At 33.6% G+C, this 21210-nt stretch overlaps 1 protein-coding gene and 1 pseudogene across 7 annotated transcripts in view; one reads left to right on the top strand and one right to left on the bottom strand.

Annotated features, from left to right (window-relative positions):
* Positions 1-21210, top strand: part of EXOC6B (exocyst complex component 6B) — a 514225-nt gene that overhangs the window by 291064 nt on the left and 201951 nt on the right. For all 7 annotated transcript variants that reach the window (XM_016130555.2, XM_016130553.2, XM_016130554.2 and 4 more), the window contains one exon: positions 5839-6018. In XM_016130555.2, the coding sequence (XP_015986041.2) occupies positions 5839-6018 (180 nt within the window). The remainder of the gene's footprint in view (positions 1-5838; positions 6019-21210) is intronic.
* LOC118605964 lies at positions 5453-5571 on the bottom strand (annotated as a pseudogene).

Genomic DNA, 21210 nt, shown 5'->3' with positions numbered 1-21210 from the left:
AGTGATTTAAGAAGAATATTTACTAATAACTATGAAAAAATGAAAAGTTATTAAACACTTCTTAAAATTGGGCAAATCCACCTGGTTTTATCAGTTAATTCACTTGAAGAAGAAACAGAAAATTTTTATATCATTTAAACTATTCCAGTTCACAGAGAAAAAGGAAAGTATCTCAGTTAATTTTTGGGAAATCAATATAACAATGATTCAAAAAACATGAACCGCAAAAAATAATCAGAACAATTAAAAGTAAATGTTGATGTAAAAGTCATAATTAAATATCAAAAAAACTTTCTATTAAGTACATAGAAAGTAGGGATAAAATTAATTAAAGAGAACAAGGATAATTAGTGTTCAAAAATTGTTTTAAATTATTCACTAATAGATCAAATGAGAAAAATATATGAGTACTTAAAAAGATACTAAAAAGGAAGTTATAAGTCAGCAGCTCTTCCTGCTAAAATCTCTTAGTAAACCCCTTTAACAGATCCAACAGGCAGAAAATCAGTAAGGATATAGTTGAACTGAATGGTACTGAACTGGATCAAATTGACGTTTCTAGAATACTTTGTCTAACAACAACAAGCTCTTAAGAACATTCACCAAGACAGACCATGTTCTGGGTAATACACGCTTTAACAAATTTTAAAGAATAGGAATCATACAAAACTTGCTATCAGACCGCATAATTAAATTATGGAAATAAATCTCAGAAAGCAGAAAATTCCTCAGATATTTGGAGATTAACTAACATACTTCAAAATAACACATGAATCAAAGAAAAAGTCTCAAGAGAAATTTAAAAGTACTTTAAATTAAATGAAAATAAAACACAACTTATCAAAATTTGTGCCATCAGTGAAAAGTGCTTAGAGGGAAATGTATAGCCTTAATTGCATGTATTAGAAAAGGAGAAATTTCTAAAATCAATAGTCTATGCTTCTACCTTAGAAAACTAGAAAGAGTAAAGCAAGTGAAATCCAAAGTCATCAGAAAAAAAAATAAAAATTAGAGTGGAAATCAATAAAAACAGATCATCAAGAGAGACAATTGATGAAACCAAATGCTGATTCTTACAAAGGTCAATAAAATTAATAAATCTTGGGCCAGGCTAACTAAGAATAAAAGAGGAAAGACAATTACTAATCTCATCACAGAAAGAGAAGCTATCACTACTGATACCATGGACATTAAAAGAGTAATTAAGGACTATCGTGAATAACTCTATGCCCATAGTTCAATAGTGATTATATGTGGCATGCTGGATGTGTTAATTAACTTGATATGGGGAACCCTGTTACAGTGTATACCTATATCTAATTATCGCATTGTATATTTTAAATATCTTACAGTTTTGTGAATAAGACCCTGTTAAAGCTGAAAAAATATCTACCAAATATTTAAGGAATAAATTATACCATTTCTCTATAGAAACGTTTTCCAGAAAATAGAAGTAGAGGCAGTACTTTCTCACTCATTGTTTGAGGCCAGGATTACCTTAATATCATTTAAACATTACAAGAAAGGAAAAATAACAGACCAATGTCTCTTGTGAACATAGATGCAAAAATACTCAATAAAATATTAGCAAATCAAATATAACATGTCCGAAGAATATACATTTGACCCTTGAACACTGTGGGGGTTATGAGTACTGACATCCTTCATGGTTGAAAATCTGTGTATAACATTTGACTCATCAAAAACTTAACTATTAATAGCCTACTATTGACCAGAAACCTTACTCATAACAAAGTCAGTTAACACATATTTTGTATATGTATTATATACTGTATTCTTACAATAAAGTAAACTAGAAAACAGAAAATGTCTTTAAAATCATAAGGAAGAGAAAATATATTTCTAGTATTTTTTGAAAAATATGGACCTGCACAGTTCAAGGGTCACTTGTACATTATGACCAAGTGCGATTTATTCCAGGTCTGCAAAGCTCATTCAACATTTAAAAATTAATGAATGTATCTATCACATCAAGGAGCTAAAGAAGATAAATCATACAATCATATCAGTAGATGCAGAAAAAAGCATTTTACAAAACCCAATACCTAGTCATGAAAAAACCTTTCAGCAAACAAGAATAGAGTGGGAACTTCCTAAACTTGATGAAGAACATCTATAGAAGTTTTATAGCTAACATATGCGATGGTGAGAAACTAGCAGCTTTCTTGCTAAAATCGAGAGAAAGGAAAGGCTACACTCTCTACCACTTCTTATCAGCATCCAATAAGGCAGGAAATAAAAGATTACCGATTACGAAGGTAGAAATAAAACTGACTGTTTGCAAATGACATTATAGTCTAAGTAGAAAATATGAAAGAATTAATGACAACAACAAAAACAAAAACCCATGAGAAGTAATATGTAAATATAGTAATGTTTAGGATACAAGGTTAATATACAAAAGGCATTTGCTTTCTTATTTTACCAGTAATGAACAACTGGAATTTGCAATTACAAACACAGTATCTTTTACATTAACATAAAAAAGAGAGGAATAGTTTTAACTGGAACAAAATAAACAAGGTCTATGTGAGGAAAGCTATAAAACTCTGATGAAAGGAAATCAAAGAAGAAAGATCTAAATAAATAGAGATATGTTCCATATTTATGGATAGGTACACTCAATATTTTATCAAGATACCAGTTCTTCCCAACTTGATCTATAGATTTAACACAATCTCAATCCAAATCATGCAAGTCATTTTGCATATGTCAACAGATTCAGTCTAAAGTTTGTATGGAGAGGGAAAACACTCAGAATAACCAACATAATATTGAAGGAAAAGAAGAACATTGGAGGTTTAACACTATCTGACTTCTAAGACTTACTATAAAGCTACAGTTATCAAGAGTATGGTATCGGCCAAAGAATAGATTATCAGATGAAGGAGACAGATTAGGGAGCCCAGAAATAAACCCACACAACCTCAGGAAACTGTTGACAAGGAGTAAAGTCAATTTAATGGTAAAAGGTAAGTCTCAATGAGTGATATTAGAACAACTAGACATTCACATGCAAAAAAGAAAAAAAATGAATCTACACACAGATTTTATACTTTTCACAAAAAATTAATTCAAAATGGATTACAGACTTACATGTAAACACAAAACTATAAAACTAGAAAATAATGTAAGAGAAACTCTCAGTGACGTTACATTTGGCTGTGATGTTTTAGATAAAACACCAAAAATATGATCCATCAAAGAAAATGTGTTGAGCTTCATTCAAACACAGAACTTCTACTCTGGGAAAGAAAATGAAAAGAGAAGCCACAGATTGGAAGAAAATATTTGTAAAATGCACATCTAATAAAGGATTTATATCCAAAATATACAAAGAACTGGTAAAACTCAACAAGTAAACAAACAACCCAATTTAAAAATGGGCAAAAGATGTGAACAGATACCTCACCCAAGATGAAGAGGGCATTTTAAATTAAAAGAATAATGAGAAACCACTACACAACTATTATAATGACTGACAATACGAACTATTGGTGCAACAGCATCTCTCATTCATTGCTAATGCAAAATGGTAATGCTATTTTGGAAGACCGTTTGTCAGTTTCTTACAAGGCTAAACATAGTCTTACCATGCAGTTTACCAGTTATGCTCCTTGATATTACCCAAGTGGGTTAAAAAGTTAAGTCACACAACAACTTACACATGAATGTGGACTTTTATTTATTCTTAATTGCCAACATTTGGAAGCTACCAAGATGTCCTTCATTAGGTGAATGGATAAAGAAACTCTTATACATCCAGGTAATGGAATATTATTCAGTGATGAAAAGGAATAAACTATCAACCATGAAAAAACATGGAGAAAGCTTAAATGCACATTGCTAAGTAAAAGAAACTAATCTGAAAATGTACATACTATATGATTCCAAGTATATGACATTCCGGGAAAGGCAATTTTGCCAAAAGATCACTGGTTGCCAGGATTCAGAGAATGAGCATGGGAGGGATGACTAGATAGAACAGAGTGAATTTTTAGGGCAGGGAAACTATTCTGTATGATACTGGATGGTGAATACATGACATTATGCATTTTTTAGTACGCAAAGAACCGTACAAAACAGAATAAACCCTAATTCAAACTATGGACTTTAGTTAATAAATTAGCATTATCGGTTCACCAATTGTAGCAAATGTATAGCACTAATGCAAGATGTTTTAGTAGGGGAAACAGTGGGAGGAGGATGGGGGGCAGTATATGCAAATAATCTGTGCTTCTGCTCAATTTTTCTTTAAGCCTAAATTTCTAAAATATAATGTTTCTTAATTAAAAGAAAACAGTAAAATAGGCATTCAGGGACAGTCGATTACATATAAGTCGATTATCATACTTGTAGATTATCATGCAAATAGCAAAGATCTAAGCACTTAAGTGACCATTGAAATATTGTTTACATAAGTAAACATAGTTGATGCTTATAGTATGTAAATACATTGCAAAATTCGTAGCTATTAAGAAGGTGAAAATGGAGGTGAGCATAGGAATTAGAGAGAAATTTAGGAGTTAGAATTTATAGGACATAGTGATTGATTGACAGAATGAATGAAATCCAGTATGTTGCTTAGATCTGTGCCTTGGGCTGAACTGAACAGGTGAATAGTGAGATTATGATCAATCTAATCCTGGATTTACTCTGCAAAGTTTCTGTGGGTCATAATGCCCAGGAAGCAATCAGATATATGGGTCTTTAACAAGAGTGGGTTTGGACATTGATAGTGGGAGCAGTGGGAGTTGATGAAATAAATCACCTAGCAAAAGTGAGAGGATTAGAGGTCAGAAAAGTAAAACCAGGGGAAAACCATATCATGAAAGCCAAAGGAGAACACAGCTCTAGTAGAGAATGTTTAACAGAGATCAAGATCATACTGAATATTAAATGTGGTAGTATGGAGGTCCTGGATTACCCTGGACCAGTCCCTACTGATGGAGTGTTAGTGTTGGAATCCTGATTGCTCTAGTGTAATGTAGACCCTTTTTTTCCTGAAAATATCTTGGAAAACTAGTCCTCTGACACTTCTTAGAGTCTTTCATATGCTAGTGTACATCACAGTCTCTTAAACAGGGCTTCTCAAACTTATTTTATCTAGGAACTCTTTTGCTGTTGTTTAAATGTTTTTCAGGACTGATGTTACTTAGAACACATTTTAGGAATGTACCAATCTTTGAAGAAGCTTGAAGACAAATTAGAGAGGCAGGATAGTAACTCGTGGGAAGATATAAAATTAAGTCAGAACCTCAGGATACTTATAATGAGCAAAGCGAAGAAGCCAGGAGATATAGAGAGGGTAGTATTACATACAGGAAGGGAGGTTCTTGGAGTCTCAGGAGAGATGAAAGGGAATAGAAATCCTGCGAGTGAATGTAGTTTTGAACAGGGATAAGAAAATTGTTAATTTTTTTTTTTGTAACGCCTACAGCACTGGATCTTCCTAGGTGGTCTCCCATTCAAGTACTAAGTGGGCCCAACCCTGCTTAGCTTCTGAGATCAGATGGGACCTGGCACATTCAGGGTGGCATGGCCATAGACTAGAAAGTTAAAACCAATGTACATAGATAGCTGAGGATAGTGCCAGTTTCTGTATTTGGTGAAGCAAAATAATAGTTCGTCTTGAAGATAGAAAAATAGAAGACTCCACTGTGCTTTTGAAAAAAGAAAAATCCACGGAGACTATGATATTATTTAATATTTCCAACTCTGTTACCTAGTGAATGTGTGTGAGATGTCTGCAAGCAGAAATTTCTGCTTTGCTTACACTGGAATTCTGAATGATTTTTAAAATTTTATATTTCACAGGATGCCAGACATGCAGCTGAAGAAGAGATTTATACCAACTTAAATCAGAAGATTGACCAGTTTCTACAGCTGGCCGACTATGACTGGATGACAGGAGATTCGGGCAACAAAGCTAGTGACTACCTAGTTGACCTCATTGCCTTTCTACGGAGCACCTTTGCTGTATTCACACACCTTCCTGTAAGTGACAATTGCTTTTACTTTGCTCATCATACAGAGAAAAGTTCTTTTAAAATTTATTTTGGCGAAAGATGTTTGTTTCTGCTTTAATTAGGAAGCTCTTCAGGATATAAAAGCTCACACTATAATTATCATCCCTTAACGAGTTTAGAGACATCTTCCATTATTTTTTCATTGACTTTTGCTTTTTGTTTATTTTGAAAATGGTCACTAACATTACATCTACTTGTATTCCTTCTAACTTAAGGGGGATTAGTGCAAACACATAATGAATGCCTTGGTAGAAAAAGAAGAGAAACTTAGGAGTTAGAATTTCAGATATGTATATTTTAGTTCTAGAATTTAATTTTTTTGTAACCTCAAATTTTCTGATGAAATTCTCCATCTTTTTATTTAATTTATCTTTTCTCTGTTTTCTTAAGCATATTAATCACAGTCATTTTAAAGTTGTCATTTACTAATGCTGATGTATAGTTCGCCTACATATTGGTGGATTTATTTCTGATTTCTTTTTTTCTTGGTTATCAGTAATGTGGACCTATCTCTTCTTACTGTTTTTTTTGGTTGATATTAGACATTGTGTTTACAATATGTAGAAGTTGCAGGAGATATCATCTTCTACCAAAATCTGTTCACACTTTCCTTTACTAAGTATGTAGAATGGGTGGTAGGTTGTTGTTTGAGCCATATTACCTTAATCTAATCAATAGACTGATCTGGGCCAAGGTTGGGTTGCAATTATAGCGCACCTTTGGTTTGCCCCTGTTGATAGGCTGTGGTTCTTCAGAGCTTTTAGTGTGAGCCTGACACATCATTGTCTCATCAGCACCAAGCAGACTATGGAAATTTCCACTTTTCAGAGAAACCGTATCATTTCAGTCTCCTCCTGCCTTCTTCAGTTTTAGAATTTGGCAAATGTCTTGAGAAGTGGTCTTACCCTGACAGTTGCCAACAGGAAAATTGTGTTTGGAAACTGTCAGTGTCAAATCACCACCCCCTGAAGAGCCTTCAGCTCCCACTTGAGATTCTCATGAACCTTCCCACTACCGAGTCTTTTCTCTGAAACACTGTAGACTGCTGGCAACTTTACTTTGCTTTTCAAGCACTTAAGATCCCATAAAGTGTCTCGAGGAGAAAACCAACCTTCACATCTAACCACTTTCGTAGTGTATTTCAATGCCTAGGTTTGGCAAATGCCTCCAGGGACAGCTACAGAGCCTCAGCTCACCTTTAAAGGTTTTACTTTCTTTGCATTTTTATTTTTTTTAGCCCTCATTGCTTCATAGTCTTCTGATGTTTTTAAATATATGTTTTGTTTGGTTTTGTTTACTGCCTTTCCTAGTATTTACTGGGAGCATTGGCCTGTAGAAAATTAGGTCATTTCATGTGGCTTCATCTTTGTACCAAAGTCAGACAGAAGTAGCATACTATTAGCTAGTCTCACAGTTATGGGTAAAAAATAAAAATTTAGCAACTCAATTCTAGAGTTGTAAGAAAATAATATAGCACTACTATGTAGGGTTTATTCTAGAAACGCAAGGACGGTGTGATATTAAAAAATCTATTAATGTAATTTATCACATTAATAGGTGAAGGAGATAAAGTATATGATCATCTTTATGTATTCTGAAAAGGCATTGTATAACATCTAGCCTACGTTCTTGATTCTTAAAAAAACAATTTACTAAAATATACGCAGTGTAATCTTTCAATAACATGATAAAGAACATCTATATATTTAAACAGTGGAACACTAAAAACATTTATTTGCATTAATATTAGAAGTATGATGAAGATGCCTCTCATAACTGCTTTAGAAGTTCTATTAAATATATAAGGTATAAAAAAATAAATTATTAATATTGTAATGAGCCATGTTGTTAATATTATTCATAGATTAATATTGTATAGATAACCCCAGAAAATCAATTGAAAAATGGTTAGATGGTCCACTTAGAAAACAAATCAGCTTCTCTTATGTTAATAATACTGTCATAGAAAATATATTGCAAAAAAAAAAAATATGCCCTGTTCATTATTGGGGCAGAAAATAGAAGATTTATATGAAGACACTTAGCAAGCAATATGTAGGATCAATGTGAAGAACTTGTCAGAGTCATTTAAAAGAGACTTTATTATATACAAATATATACAGTGTTCTAGGATGAGTCTATTTCATATTGTGAAGAGTTTTTCCAAAATTAATCTAATTGAAATTAATATCAAGTGAATTTGGTAGAGATGGGTATCTTCACATAATTCTATTTTCTATCAAATATAGAAATATTATTATAAACCAAAAATTTGATAAAGATGGCATTCAGCAACTGCTGTTGCCACAACTATCCTTTCATTTGGATAAGAAGAATGTTAATTCACTATCTCATATATCAAAATGGATTATATATCAAATATATGTCTAAATTTTTAAAAAGTAATTATGAGAAACCAATAAAAATATTAAAAGGCATTTTTATAATCTGAAAGCGAGTCATCATCATAATAATGACACCAAAAACTGAAATCATTAAGGAAATAGTTAATAATTTGACTGCATAAAATATTTTTTAAAGTACCTAAAAGGAGTTAATAAAAAAAATAGAATGTAAGCTTATCCAGAACAATAATTACAATAAATATTTTCAAAAGTTAATATCCATAGTATATAACAATATAACACATTGTTTTAAATTTAATAAGAAGACACAGAACTTGATGGAAAAATTTGCAAGTCATATTTAGACAGAAAAGAATAAAAATAAAAGGCTACATATTAACATTGTGGGATATTTTTGCCTAGGAACTTGCCAAAAGTAAATAAGAAAATGATAACATTCAACATTCATGAGAAATATTTCAAGAAATAGGTATTCTGTTGTTTCTTTTTTTCTGAGAGGCAACGAGCATTTATTTGGGTTTGTTAAGAATGACTGTTCGGGAAGCGCTGATTCAGGCACAAGCCCAAACAGCTTTCCGATGAGGGGACAAAGGTGAGGGGTGTTTGGGAAGGGGAGGGGACCAATTCCATCAACAGAAGGCGTGGCTATTGGTGCAGATAACGTAACATATGATGCCAGTGCTAAACAATTTAAAATTTTTGATAGTCATCAGTCTGGTGTCACACAGTCTGCTTTCTCACTATCCTTGCAAATAGGTCTCTGGGACACAGGGCTGCTTAGGTCCAGTCCAAACATTGTTGTGTCCTGTTTTAACACCGAAGGTTTGAGGCATGAGATGTGTGCCAGGCGGTTCCTTCCCCTGTAAAGCGGCTCCTTTGTGAGCGCTGACCAAGGAACTTACCTGAGCAGAGGCCTGATCCTGAGCTGGAGCTAGCCGTGGTGGGGGAGGAGGGTCCAGGCCGAGAGGATGACCCCTGTGAGCAGAGCAGGAGGCCAAGGCACGTCCAGGCGTGGGGGGTTCTGGGGAGAACCACGCGGTGCGGGAGGCCACGAGCCATGCAGGTCTCCAGGGAGGACTCAGACCACCGCAGGCCTGAGGGGGACAGGAGTGATAGAGGAAGGGGCACTCTGGCCTCTGCACGCCACTGGGCGCGTTGCTGGTAGATGTGTGAAACGGTATGGTCTTCTTGATCGTCAGTTTTTCAATATGCCTCAGAAATCTCTTAAAATTTGTTTACCTTTTACCCTGCAATCCCATTTTTAGAAATTAACTTAATGAAATAATCATGAGCACATTGTAAAATTCAGATATAAGTATGTTCATCACAATATTGTCTTTTGTATCGTGAAGAGTTGGGCATAAATTAAAAGTTCTGCAGCAGACATATTAAAAATTATTATATATTCACATAATGTCATGTCAATAATTCATTAAATTAATGTAGATTGACATTTATTCATTTAAAAATATGTTAATTCTCAATTAGAAAAACATTGCAAAAAAAGTATATACAACATGATCTCATTTTTATTTATATAGATAGACATATTAAACATCTATATTATATATTGTATAAACTTAGAATTATATACTCCCTGGTTTAACTGAACTTATTTCTGTGTAGCTTTTAATTTTTCCTTTTTGTTTATCTGTGTTTTAAAAATTTTTTTTTTTTCCATCATGAAACATTTGCTGCTTTTGGAATCCTAGGGGTGGGAGAAGGTGATACTTAGAATCATTTTTCTTTCTCTCAAGATTATTCTGTCTTCTGTAATTAACTTATATTTAAACCATTTTATTGAAGAAAGATTTTTTAAAAATCTATTTCTTTTTTTTGGAAGAAAGGTGGCCAATAGTGTATATCAGCCATTATGTCTCCCCCAGCATTCTGTGGTATTTGGTAAGATTTTTAAGTATCATAAGAAAAAAATGCAATAGTGCAAAGTCAAAATCATATGGATAAGTTTTCCCCTATATTCATCTAACTTTTTTTCATAATTTTTCTGTTCTTAGAAAATAAAAACAACACCCTAATAAGTGTCACTGTTTATACATGTCATGAAATATAGTGGTTTCTATATACAGTAGCTATCACATGTCAGCACCATACTTACTTTACCGTCCAGGCCATTTAGAAGTAGTACGGTGAATCAAACTCATATTTGTCTAAATTAAAGTACATACTTTTTCTATCTTCACAGTTGTGATCTTTTTTTATAGGACTATATTATAAGTCATTAGTTGAGGATTCTTTTTTTGTTGTTGTTTACTTTGAGCTACTTTTGCTACCTAAATACTCCTAACATCTCATTGTGGATCACATTGATCCTCCCATTCAGAATCAAAGCCAGAGGTAATTCACAGCCCTATTTCTGTCTACAAATGCCACATTTCTGTTTTGTCTAATATAGAGCTCTCTTTGTGAAGCCACACTTTCAAAAAGTAGTTGTATTCACCAACCATTATATCTCTAGAAGCAAATTAGTATAGTTTCTAAAGCTCTTCTTCTGGTTTTCCACAGACAGCACATAAATTGCCCAGCATTTGTGTTCATAGTCCTTAGCATGCTATATAACTTCTTCATGGAACTTCATATTAATAAAATATATTAGCAAAACAGAGCTGTGTCTAAGATTTATTCTTAATGAAAGACACATTAAATATGAGAACTATTTCTGAGAAAGAATCAAAATCATTTGCTTTTTATTAATATGAATATTTCCTTTCATATTTGACATTCCCTAGCAAGAGTGGCTCTCTATCAAAGAGGGATATTGAATGATGGGAAATACATATATGCTATGGAAAGAACTGTAAAGTAAAAGGGAAAGACTCTTGTTCTCTTACATTTTGAAATCCCCAGTTTTTTTGTAGCAACATAGCCAAATGGATAGGTCCATGTCTAGGGGCCAGTGTATGTGTATGAGGGGAAGAGAGGGAGAAAAAGTGTGTGTGAGAGAGTGAAAGAGAGAGAGAGAGAGGTAGAGAGTGTATATGTGTGTGCATTGGAGAGGATATCCTAGATTATACTCCATTAGATATAGTGGATGGATGGCCAGAGGGAAAATTATTGAAATTCACGACTATTTTCCCTTTAAAGTTTGGTGACTAAGGTGGCCTACCTATTTTCATGAGGCAACTAGAAATAATTGTGATAATAAGGTTATCCACAGTTAAAGTTCTAAAATATTGATGTGTAAATTGAGTTAACAGATGGGGTAAGTTCACAAGCATTTTTTTTCGGACGTCAATTGTACAGTTTACAGTTGTATGCACAGCTACCCATTTTTCATGCTTAGCATAAGAGCATACTTTGGAGAATTTATCCTTGTTATTCTGATAATTATCTTTCAGAATACTTGAGAGAGAGGAAATGCTGTCTCAAATGACAGACCCAATGGAGGGAATCCCGAATTTGTTTTAGTGTCTGCTGTTAATGTTAGTTTATATGACTCAGGGCAAAATCTCTCTTAACCCACCTTGGTTTGCCTTAACTTGCTTTGTCTAAAAATAGTGATACCTGTCCTTGGCCTTCTTTGCTGGGCATTTAGTTGAAAGTTATTTTCTACATAGAAGTTCCTGAAATTCTTTCTAAAACCCTTATAAAACTGACATTTCTCTTAATACTCTATTTTGTGAACTGCTGCCATTTCAGTACTAACCAATGATTCTGTTATTTAGAAACTGTCAGCACTTCCTATTAAGTACAAAATCTTCTCTGTGACCATGAAGACTTTTCATAATGTGACCCTCAAACTACCTTTTTTCCTTCCTTTCTCTCTCTCTCTCTCACTTTTCTATTTGCCGAAGATATTCCTCCCAAAACTGAAGTAATGCTCTTTGTCATGTTCACCCAACTGTTTTCTATCCTTAGTGTTTTTCATGTCTTTTTGTCTATTTTAACTGCTTCTGCCCTTTATATGTACTGAAATCTTATCCATATTTCAAGGCTTATTTCAAATCCTGTACTTTGCGTGAAACCTTCTCCAGCTCTCCTAACCAGATGTGACATCATTCTCCTTTATGGCACTTCTTTTATGGCACTTCTAATTTGTCTTGGGTGGAATGTGTCATGCATTTGTATGCTTACTTCAGGAAAGGGGAGGGTGGTAATTAAGAAGTAACTGCTATGTTCCTGATATTTTACATGTGTTATATGTCACTTGTATTAATGAAGACTGAAAATGCCTCAGTTAGTATTGTTATATTATAATAATGAGAACACGAGCTTGGGGAAGTTACGTACTTTGCAAGAGATACAATATTTGCAATTTTTCTGTTATACCATCGTGCCCACCAAATTGATCGCCAGCTATAGGACGGTGAGCTCTATGGATCAAGACCTTGTTTTATTCATCTCTGTCTCTGTGTATAGGGAGGACCTTGCCTGAAATGGTTCATAGTGTGTTTTTGTGAGGTTTACTTGTTTTGAGTTCCTACCTGAGGATTGAAAACCATTTTGGGGTTATGTATATCATGATCCCAAACTTTAATTGTTGAAAAGTTATAAACTATTATTTTGAGACCGGCCCCGCAGTTTGTTTGGGTTAAAATTCTAAATTGCTGTTTCTCCTTTCATATTCTCATAAGTTTACACCAATAAAAAAAATCACTTTTCCACCTCAAATTACCAAAGCCATCCTGAGAAAAAAGAATAAGGCTGGAGGCATCACAATGCCCAACTTCAAATTATATTACAAAGTGACAATAATCAAAACAGCATGATATTGGCAGAAAACAGACACACGGACCAATGGAACAGAATCGAGAGTCCAGAAGTAAACCCATATTTATATAAGCAAATAATTTTCGACAAAAATGCCAAAAACATACAGTGGAGAAAGGAAAGCCTCTTCAATAAATAGTGCTGGGAAAACTGGAAAGCCACATGCAAAAGAATGAAACTAGACTGTTGTCTGTCACCATACACCAAAATTAACTCAAATTGATTAAGGACCTGAATATTAGATCTGAAACAATAAAATGCATAGAAGAAAACATTGGAGCTAAAACTCAAGGACCTTGGACTTAAAGAGGATTTTATAATTTGACCTCAAAGGCAAGGGAAGTAAATGCAGAAATAAATGAATGGGAACCACATCAACTTAAAAGCTTCTGCTCAGCAAAAGAATCTGTTAACAAGATAAAAGGGACAACCATCTGAATGAGAAAATATATTTGCAAGCAACACCTCTGATAAGGGTCTAAAATCCAAAATATACAAAGAACTCATACTACTCAATAATAACAAAAAAAAAACAAATGATCCAGTGAAAAAATGGGCAGAGGACCTGAACAGACAGTTCTCCCCAGAGGACATACAAATGGCCAACAAACATAAGAAAAGATGCTCAACATTGCTAGCTATTAGAGAAATGCAAATCAAAATCACCATGAGATACCATCTCACACCTGTTAGAATGGCTATAATCAACAGGACAAGCAAAAACAAATGCTGGAGAGGATGCAGAAAAAAGGAACCCTCAAACACTGCTGGTGGGACTGCAAATTGATACAGCCACTATGGAAAACAGTATGGAGAATCCTCAGAAAACTAAGAATTGATCTACCATATTATCCAGCAATCCCTCTACTGAGTATTTACCCCAAAGACTTGAAAACTCATATCTGAAAAGATTTTTGCATGCACATGTTCATAGCAGCATTATTCACAGTAGCCAGGACATGGAAGCAACCGAAGTGTCCTACGATAGTCGATTGGCTAAAGAAGCTGTGGTCCATATATCACTCAGCCATAAGAAGAGATGAAATACTGCCATTTGCGACAACATGGATGGACCTTGAGATAATCATGCTAAGAGAAATAAGCCAGACAGCAAAAGTTGAAAATCACATGATATCACTTATATGTGGGGTATAAACCTAAAAGCAACAAAGGAACAGGACAAACAGAGACTCATAGACATGGACTTTAGAATAGTGGTTACCAGAAAGTAGGAAGTAGGGGAGGAGGCGGGAGGTAGAGGGTTAAAGTGGGTCAAATATATGGTAGCTGAAGGAAACTGAACTCTGGGTGGTAAACACACAATAGAATATTCAGATGTTAAATTATAATGTACACCTGAAAATTATATAGTCGTATTAACCAATGTTACCCCAATAAACTTAATTTAAAAAAATCACTTTTCCAGGTGACAGAATTTTAATTATAAAAAAGCCTTGCATTTGTGTATCACTTTATAATATTCAAAATTCTTTTATATATTCTCATCTCATTTTGTTTTTAAAATAACCTCTATGATATATGGATAGTTACTATCTTCCTTATTTGACGAATGTTGATACTGAGGCCTAAAATGGTCTTGCCCAAAGTCAGAAAATGAACGATAGTGTGGGTAGATCCTGTCTTTTTATTCTGGGTCATGCTTTCTCCACTGTATAAAACTGTCTTTCAATATTTAATAGTAGCTACTGTCTTTTGAGTACATACCATGTACCAGGTATCATGTTAAGCATATGTGTGCGCGCACACGCTCTCTTCTCTCTGTCTCTCTCTGTCTCTCTCTCTGTCTCTCTCTCTATACACACACACACACACACACACACACACATCATGTATATAAACACACCCACACACATATAAATGTGTATATATATATGTATATATATATATGAATTTGTTGCAAGGAATAAATGAGAATGTATATATGTATGTGCATATATTCTCATGTACATATGTATACATATATATGTATATACACAGATTCTCATTTATTCCTTGTACAAGTTTGCAATTAGGTATTTTTATCCCATTTCACAGATGAGAAAAGTAAAGCATAGAGAAGTTTACTAATGCATTAAAAATTAATCATCTAGAGGTAGCAGATCTGGGGTGTGAACTGTCTCCAAAGCCCATGTTTTCCTCCCACTAGGTTATATTACCTCCAAGCTATGTGTGAGGAGCACCAGGATTTGCTCCATGGAATCATAATTTAAGTGCCATTTCCGCTGTGAGATTCTTACTCAGTGTTTTTGTTGTGTATAAAATTTTAGTCATTGTGACCAGTACAGTTCCCAGTAAAAGAGGTAAATTGTGGTAATGTGCCTAGAAGGTGGAAACTATTTGGTAATGGGAAGGATACCAGTAACTGAGTTGTCCATTTCTAACCTAACCTAATTGTTTTAGCTGATATCTCATGTGGAAATTTTCTCAGCTACTGATGATAATGATTCTCTAAGTCAGCCCAGTTCCTACAGTTCTCTCTAGAACAAATTAGGGAAGTTTCAGGTGTCCTCAAGGGACCCGAGGCAGAGAGCCTTCAGGATATCAACCAAAATTTTGTTCAAATTAATTGTAAAATTCCGAGCAATTTTTCTCTCTTTTTTTTTTTCTCCTCTGATAACAGCAGAAAGTATGGATTTGCTAATGGTTTCTCTGCCTGCTGAGAAATTTATTACATTTTCTGTTTACATGCTGTTAAGACTTTGGTCATAGAGTACTTTGAAATCAACATATTAGCTCTTTATTATTGTGGTATTGGGGTTGTGAGTAGAGTCAGTCACTTGAATTCTTTAGTTTCATGTTTCTTCAGAGATATCTTTTGTGTTGAGCTATTACTTAGCACCTTCTCCCATAAAACTGCTATTGCCAATAGTCAAGGCCATTCTTTCTGATAGTATTCAGCCAGTCTCTTGCCTTTTTAATGATACTGATCTTTGGATTATCTTCTGCTCTTATAATTATTAAATAAAAGACTAAGAATGTTTGATTCCAAATACTGAGAGCCATTTACTTCTAATCCTGTTTTCGGTGGTGAGATAAGGTAGAAAATAAGAGAACCGAACACTTAAAGGACTGCAAAATCCTTCAACTTGAACTCTTCCTTTCTGATATGTAGTTTATAAGTCAGAGACACCAGTGAGAACATTTTGGGTACTGTTTTACTGGTCACCTTAATATCTCAGATACCTTTATAAAATGGAGAGGGGATTGCTTTGATTCTTTTTCATGGTGCTGGTGTAGTGGGAAGGTGAAGTATTTTCTGAGGACAAAATAATTATTTCAACATTGCTTATAAGAGCAAATAATTAGAAACCATTTTAACTGTGTAATAACAGATAAATGGTTATATAAACTATAATTCAATGAACTATTATGCACTTATTAAAACTAATTTTATGAATAATAATATTGCAAAGCATAATATTTTAAATGAAAAGCAGAATAAAAATTTTATAAATATAGTGATTATAAGCTTAAAAAAATTTAAAAATGTGTTAGCGATAGGGAAAAAGTTCAGCAGGAAATATATTAAATATAAATAATTGTTTTGGTTGTGTGGCTTTCTGTTTGTTTTCAAAATTATCAGTATTTCATAGTTCTTCGTTATTGGCATTTAAAAATATTTAAGCATTTGCTTTATTAAAAATATTAGATCTTTATAGCTTAAAAGGTATTTATCCGGGTTCCCAAGGAAGAAAATAGTGCTGCTTGGGAACATTGCAGTTAAATTATTCTAAACTGCAGTTTTCCTTCTTTGACAAGATGGCAAATTTGAGTCTGCTATGCAATGCCAAGATACGCCAGTACATCTAGTGCACATGTTGTGGGGTGAGGAGTTCACAGTTAAATGAACAGGAATCTCATACATGCCACTGTTCTGTAATACTTTCATGGTGGTTTATAGCCACAGTTTTAATATGGTTTAGTAAGTGCTTGAACTTCTCAAACAAATAACACACATTATTGGAAATCAGACACAGTGCATTCTTGCCCCTGGGGACTCCTTCTACTTTGAATTGGCAACTGCAGTTCTGTTGCTCTTTAGCTCCCTGTCTGTGGGTGAAGTCCAGGCTCTTCCTAAGGAAAAACTAACTTCTTAAAAAATTATTAGAGTAACACACACACACACACACACACACACACACACACACACAATGATTTTTTTCCTTAAATGCATTTTGTACTTTTAAAAGGGTTTCTGTGAAAAATTGTTATTTTTATTTTATGTAGGATAATTTGATTGCCTTTATAGTATTCCTATAAATGAACAATTTACTACCTTTAACTGTTCCAAGATGGAGACTTTTGTCAACACTTAATGGTGACTGTCAAACTAACAAAGTGAGGAAGTTTATGTTGTGTGTTTGCATATGTGTTTTGTTCTGTTTTGTTGGATTGCTGTTTTTTTTGTTTTTTTGTTTTTTTTTAATTTATGCTTCCTTTAATCCTTGTATATCTTGGTAACTCCTTTGGAAGAGAGGAAAGAGGGACCTGAAAGCGAACTGTCTTTCAATAGACAGGCCCTAAGAACAGTCTCGGAAAGTCTAACATGAACCCTTTATAAAGGTTGTTTTCCTCTGTGTCTGTTTTTTTCTATATGTGAACATAGATTTCATTTGGAACTGTAGTAAATCTAAAGATTATTCTCTAGAATGAAATTTTTTTACTCTTAAATAATTATAATCATTTTCTTTTTTAAAAAAATTTTATTAAATTTATTGGGGCAACTTTGGTTAATAAAATTATAGGTTTCAAGTGTATAATTCTGTGATACATCATCTGTATATTGCATTGTATGTTCGCCACCCAAAATCAAATCTCCTTTTGTCACTATGTATATGACTTCTTTTACCCTTTTCCACCTGCTTTCCCTCTGGTAATTGCCATACTGTTGTCTGTGTCTGTGAGTTTTTCTTTTTTTGTCTGTTGCTTTCAGTTTTATATCCCACATACTAGTGAAATCATGGTACTTGACTTTTTCTGTCTGACTTATTTCACTTAGCATATTCTCAGGATTCATCCATGTTGTCCCACATGGTAGTATTTCATCTTTACTTATGGCTGAATAGTATTTCATTGTATATATGTATCACATCTACTTTATCTAATCATCTGTTGAAGGACACAGGATGTTTCTGTGTCTTGGCCAGCAAATATATGAAAAGATTGCTCAACTTCACTAGCTTTTAGGGAAATGCAAATCAAAACCACAATGAGATACCACCTCACACCTGTTAGAATGGCTTTATAAACAAGACAAGTAATAAAAAGTGTTGGAGATGTTGCAGAGGAAAAGGAAGTCTCATACACTGCTGGTGGGAATGTAAATTGTTACAGTCACTATGGAAAACAGTATGGAGGTACTGTAGAAAATTAAGAATAGAGTCACCATATCACCCAGCAATCCCTCTTCTGGATATCTATCCAAAAATTGTGAAAACATTTATTCATAAAGATAAATGTACCTCTGTGTTCATTGCCGTATTATTCAGGTGGTCTAGAATGATATTTTTGATGCCATGTTGACCATATCTGTATTTCTGCTGTTCTAAAATACACACAGTGACCCCTGTAGCTCATTGTTTTAGTTGAGGCCCCCAGGAAAAAAATGTGTCTTTTTAAATAGTCTATTCTTTAATAAAAGAAATAACTTCATTTGCTATTGTTTTATGAAAAACAACAAACCTGTAGAAAAATTAGTAAATTATAAATACTATATAATTTGATGAATTTTCACAAAGTAGATATACTTGTGTGGTCACCAAGATTAAGAAAAAGAATATTACTAGTTTCCTAGAAGACTTCTCTAGCTTTTCCCCCACTTTTCTCCCTGAGGGTAATCATTATCTGTATTTCTAATACTATTGCTTGGTTTTGCCTGTTTGTGGAATGATACAGTATGTACCCTTTTTTTACTGTAATTTCTTAGGCTCAGCATTACATTTGTGAGATTCATCATTGTATGTAGATATAATTTGTTCATTCTTATTTCTATATAATATTCTGTTATACGAATATATTACAATTTGTTATCTATTCTAAAGTTGTTGGACATTTGTTTCTAGTTTTTGGTTATTAGAAAGAGTTTTGTTTTGTATCTTCGGTATGTATATTGGTGAACATATTTTTTTTTGAGTACATACTTAGTGGTCATAGGGCATGTAAATGTTCAGCATACTTCAAAATAATTTTACAAAGGATTATACAAATCTATATTTTTTTACCAATAGCATATAAGAGTCTTGGTTAATTCACATCCTTGCCAAAATTTGCATTTTCCATCTTTATTCTTTTAATCCTTCTATTGGAGATGTATATATATCATTTGTATCTACTCCTGTGAATTATCTGTTGAAGTCTGTTGCCCATTTTTAAATTGGTTATCTGCCTTTTTATTAATGGTTTTAAAGTGTTCAGTATATATTTAGTTCAGCAGTTGTGGTAGACAAAAAAATGGTCTCTCAAAGATGTCCACATCTTAATCCCCAGAATCTGTTAATAGCAAAAGGAACTTTGCCGGTATGGTTAAGTTAAAGGTCTTGAGATTGGAATGATTATATTGCAATATTTGGATGGACTGGATATAATCTCACGGGTCTTTAGAAGAGGCAGATGAGAGTATCAGAGTCAGAAAAGGAGATGTAGTGATGGAAGCAAAGGTCAGAGTGATATAGCCAGGAGCTAAGGAATATGGGCAGCTTCTAGAAGTAGAAAAAAGCAAGGAATAGATTTTCCCCTAGAGTCTCTAGAAGGAATGTTGCCTTTAATTTTAGCCCCATAAGACCTATTTTAGACTTCTGACTCTCAAAACTGTAAGTTAATAAATTTGTATTGTTTTAAGCCACTAAATTTGTGGTAATTTGCTATAGAAGCAATAGAAAGCTAAGATAATTGTTCTGAAACTTTTCATATTCAGACTCAATTACACCATTAAAAGTTATCGAGGACTCCAAAGAGCTTGTGTTTATGCTGTTTTACATACTAACATTTATTATATTTGAAATTAATACTGAGAGATTTGTAAAATGTTTATGGCTTTGTTTTAAAATAATGATACACCCATTATTTGTTAATATGAATAATATATTTTTCAAGAAAAATAACTATTTTGCGAAACAAAAAATTTAGTGAGAAGAATGGCATTGTTTTATATTTTTGTATATAACTTTAATGTCTGACTTGATATAAGACAGCTGGATATCTAAATCTGCTTCTGCGTCATTTCTTTGTAATATTTTTTTCTGGTTGAAGTATCTGGGAAAATCTGACCTCATGAATATGTTTGATAAAGGAGGACTATTTTAATAGCCTTTTCAGATAATTGTTGATATTCTTTGATACTACAGCAAAATTAGACATGTGATAATGAGATTATTAAAGGATAGGTTTTGATATGCTGCCTTGTAGGTAGTAAAGGAAATATATCAGTTCTTGAGGGGACATTTAATTGTGATCTTTTTTTAGGGTTTCCCTTTCTTTTAACAGTGGCCCATGGGGATCTTTCCAGTGTTCTTTGTTTATATTTTGACCTTCTTGGTGGAACCTGGCTCCCAAGTGTAGGGAAAGGACTGAGTCTAATGAGCCTCTAAGCTTTATAGCATGTCAGGTTTCAACAGTAATCTTTAATCTCCAGTCCTTGTTCAGCTCTGATGTTAGTTCATGGTCCCAGTCTACTACAGACAATATGGCTATGATTAACCCTAATCATTCCGATTCTGTGCTGTTGAGGGCAGATTGCTAGACCTAGTGCAATTGTATTACTGGCGCTAACTGTAGAAAGTCACGAGGAATGGCTTGTGACCTTCTGCTTGATGCACTGAATTCCTCTAATTATGTTATATAGCATTTGATCTGCTTTTGATTAAAAACCACCACTACCCCAAACTACCAAACCACAATGTCTTTATGGATAACTCACAAATATATACTTGTCTTATGACTCACCTTGATTCTGTTTTGCCTTGAGTTAACAAGTAACTTCTCTCACTGTTTAATTCCCTTTTTTTTTTTGATTATGTGAAAGTCATGTGATTAATTTTTAATGTGTC

This window comes from Rousettus aegyptiacus, unplaced genomic scaffold (genome assembly GCF_014176215.1).
Source record: "Rousettus aegyptiacus isolate mRouAeg1 unplaced genomic scaffold, mRouAeg1.p scaffold_m13_p_7, whole genome shotgun sequence".
In the NCBI taxonomy this organism is placed as follows: Eukaryota; Metazoa; Chordata; class Mammalia; order Chiroptera; family Pteropodidae; genus Rousettus; species Rousettus aegyptiacus.
The sequence above is the reverse complement of the archived record's forward strand: the minus strand, read 5'-3'. Positions and strand labels throughout refer to the sequence as shown.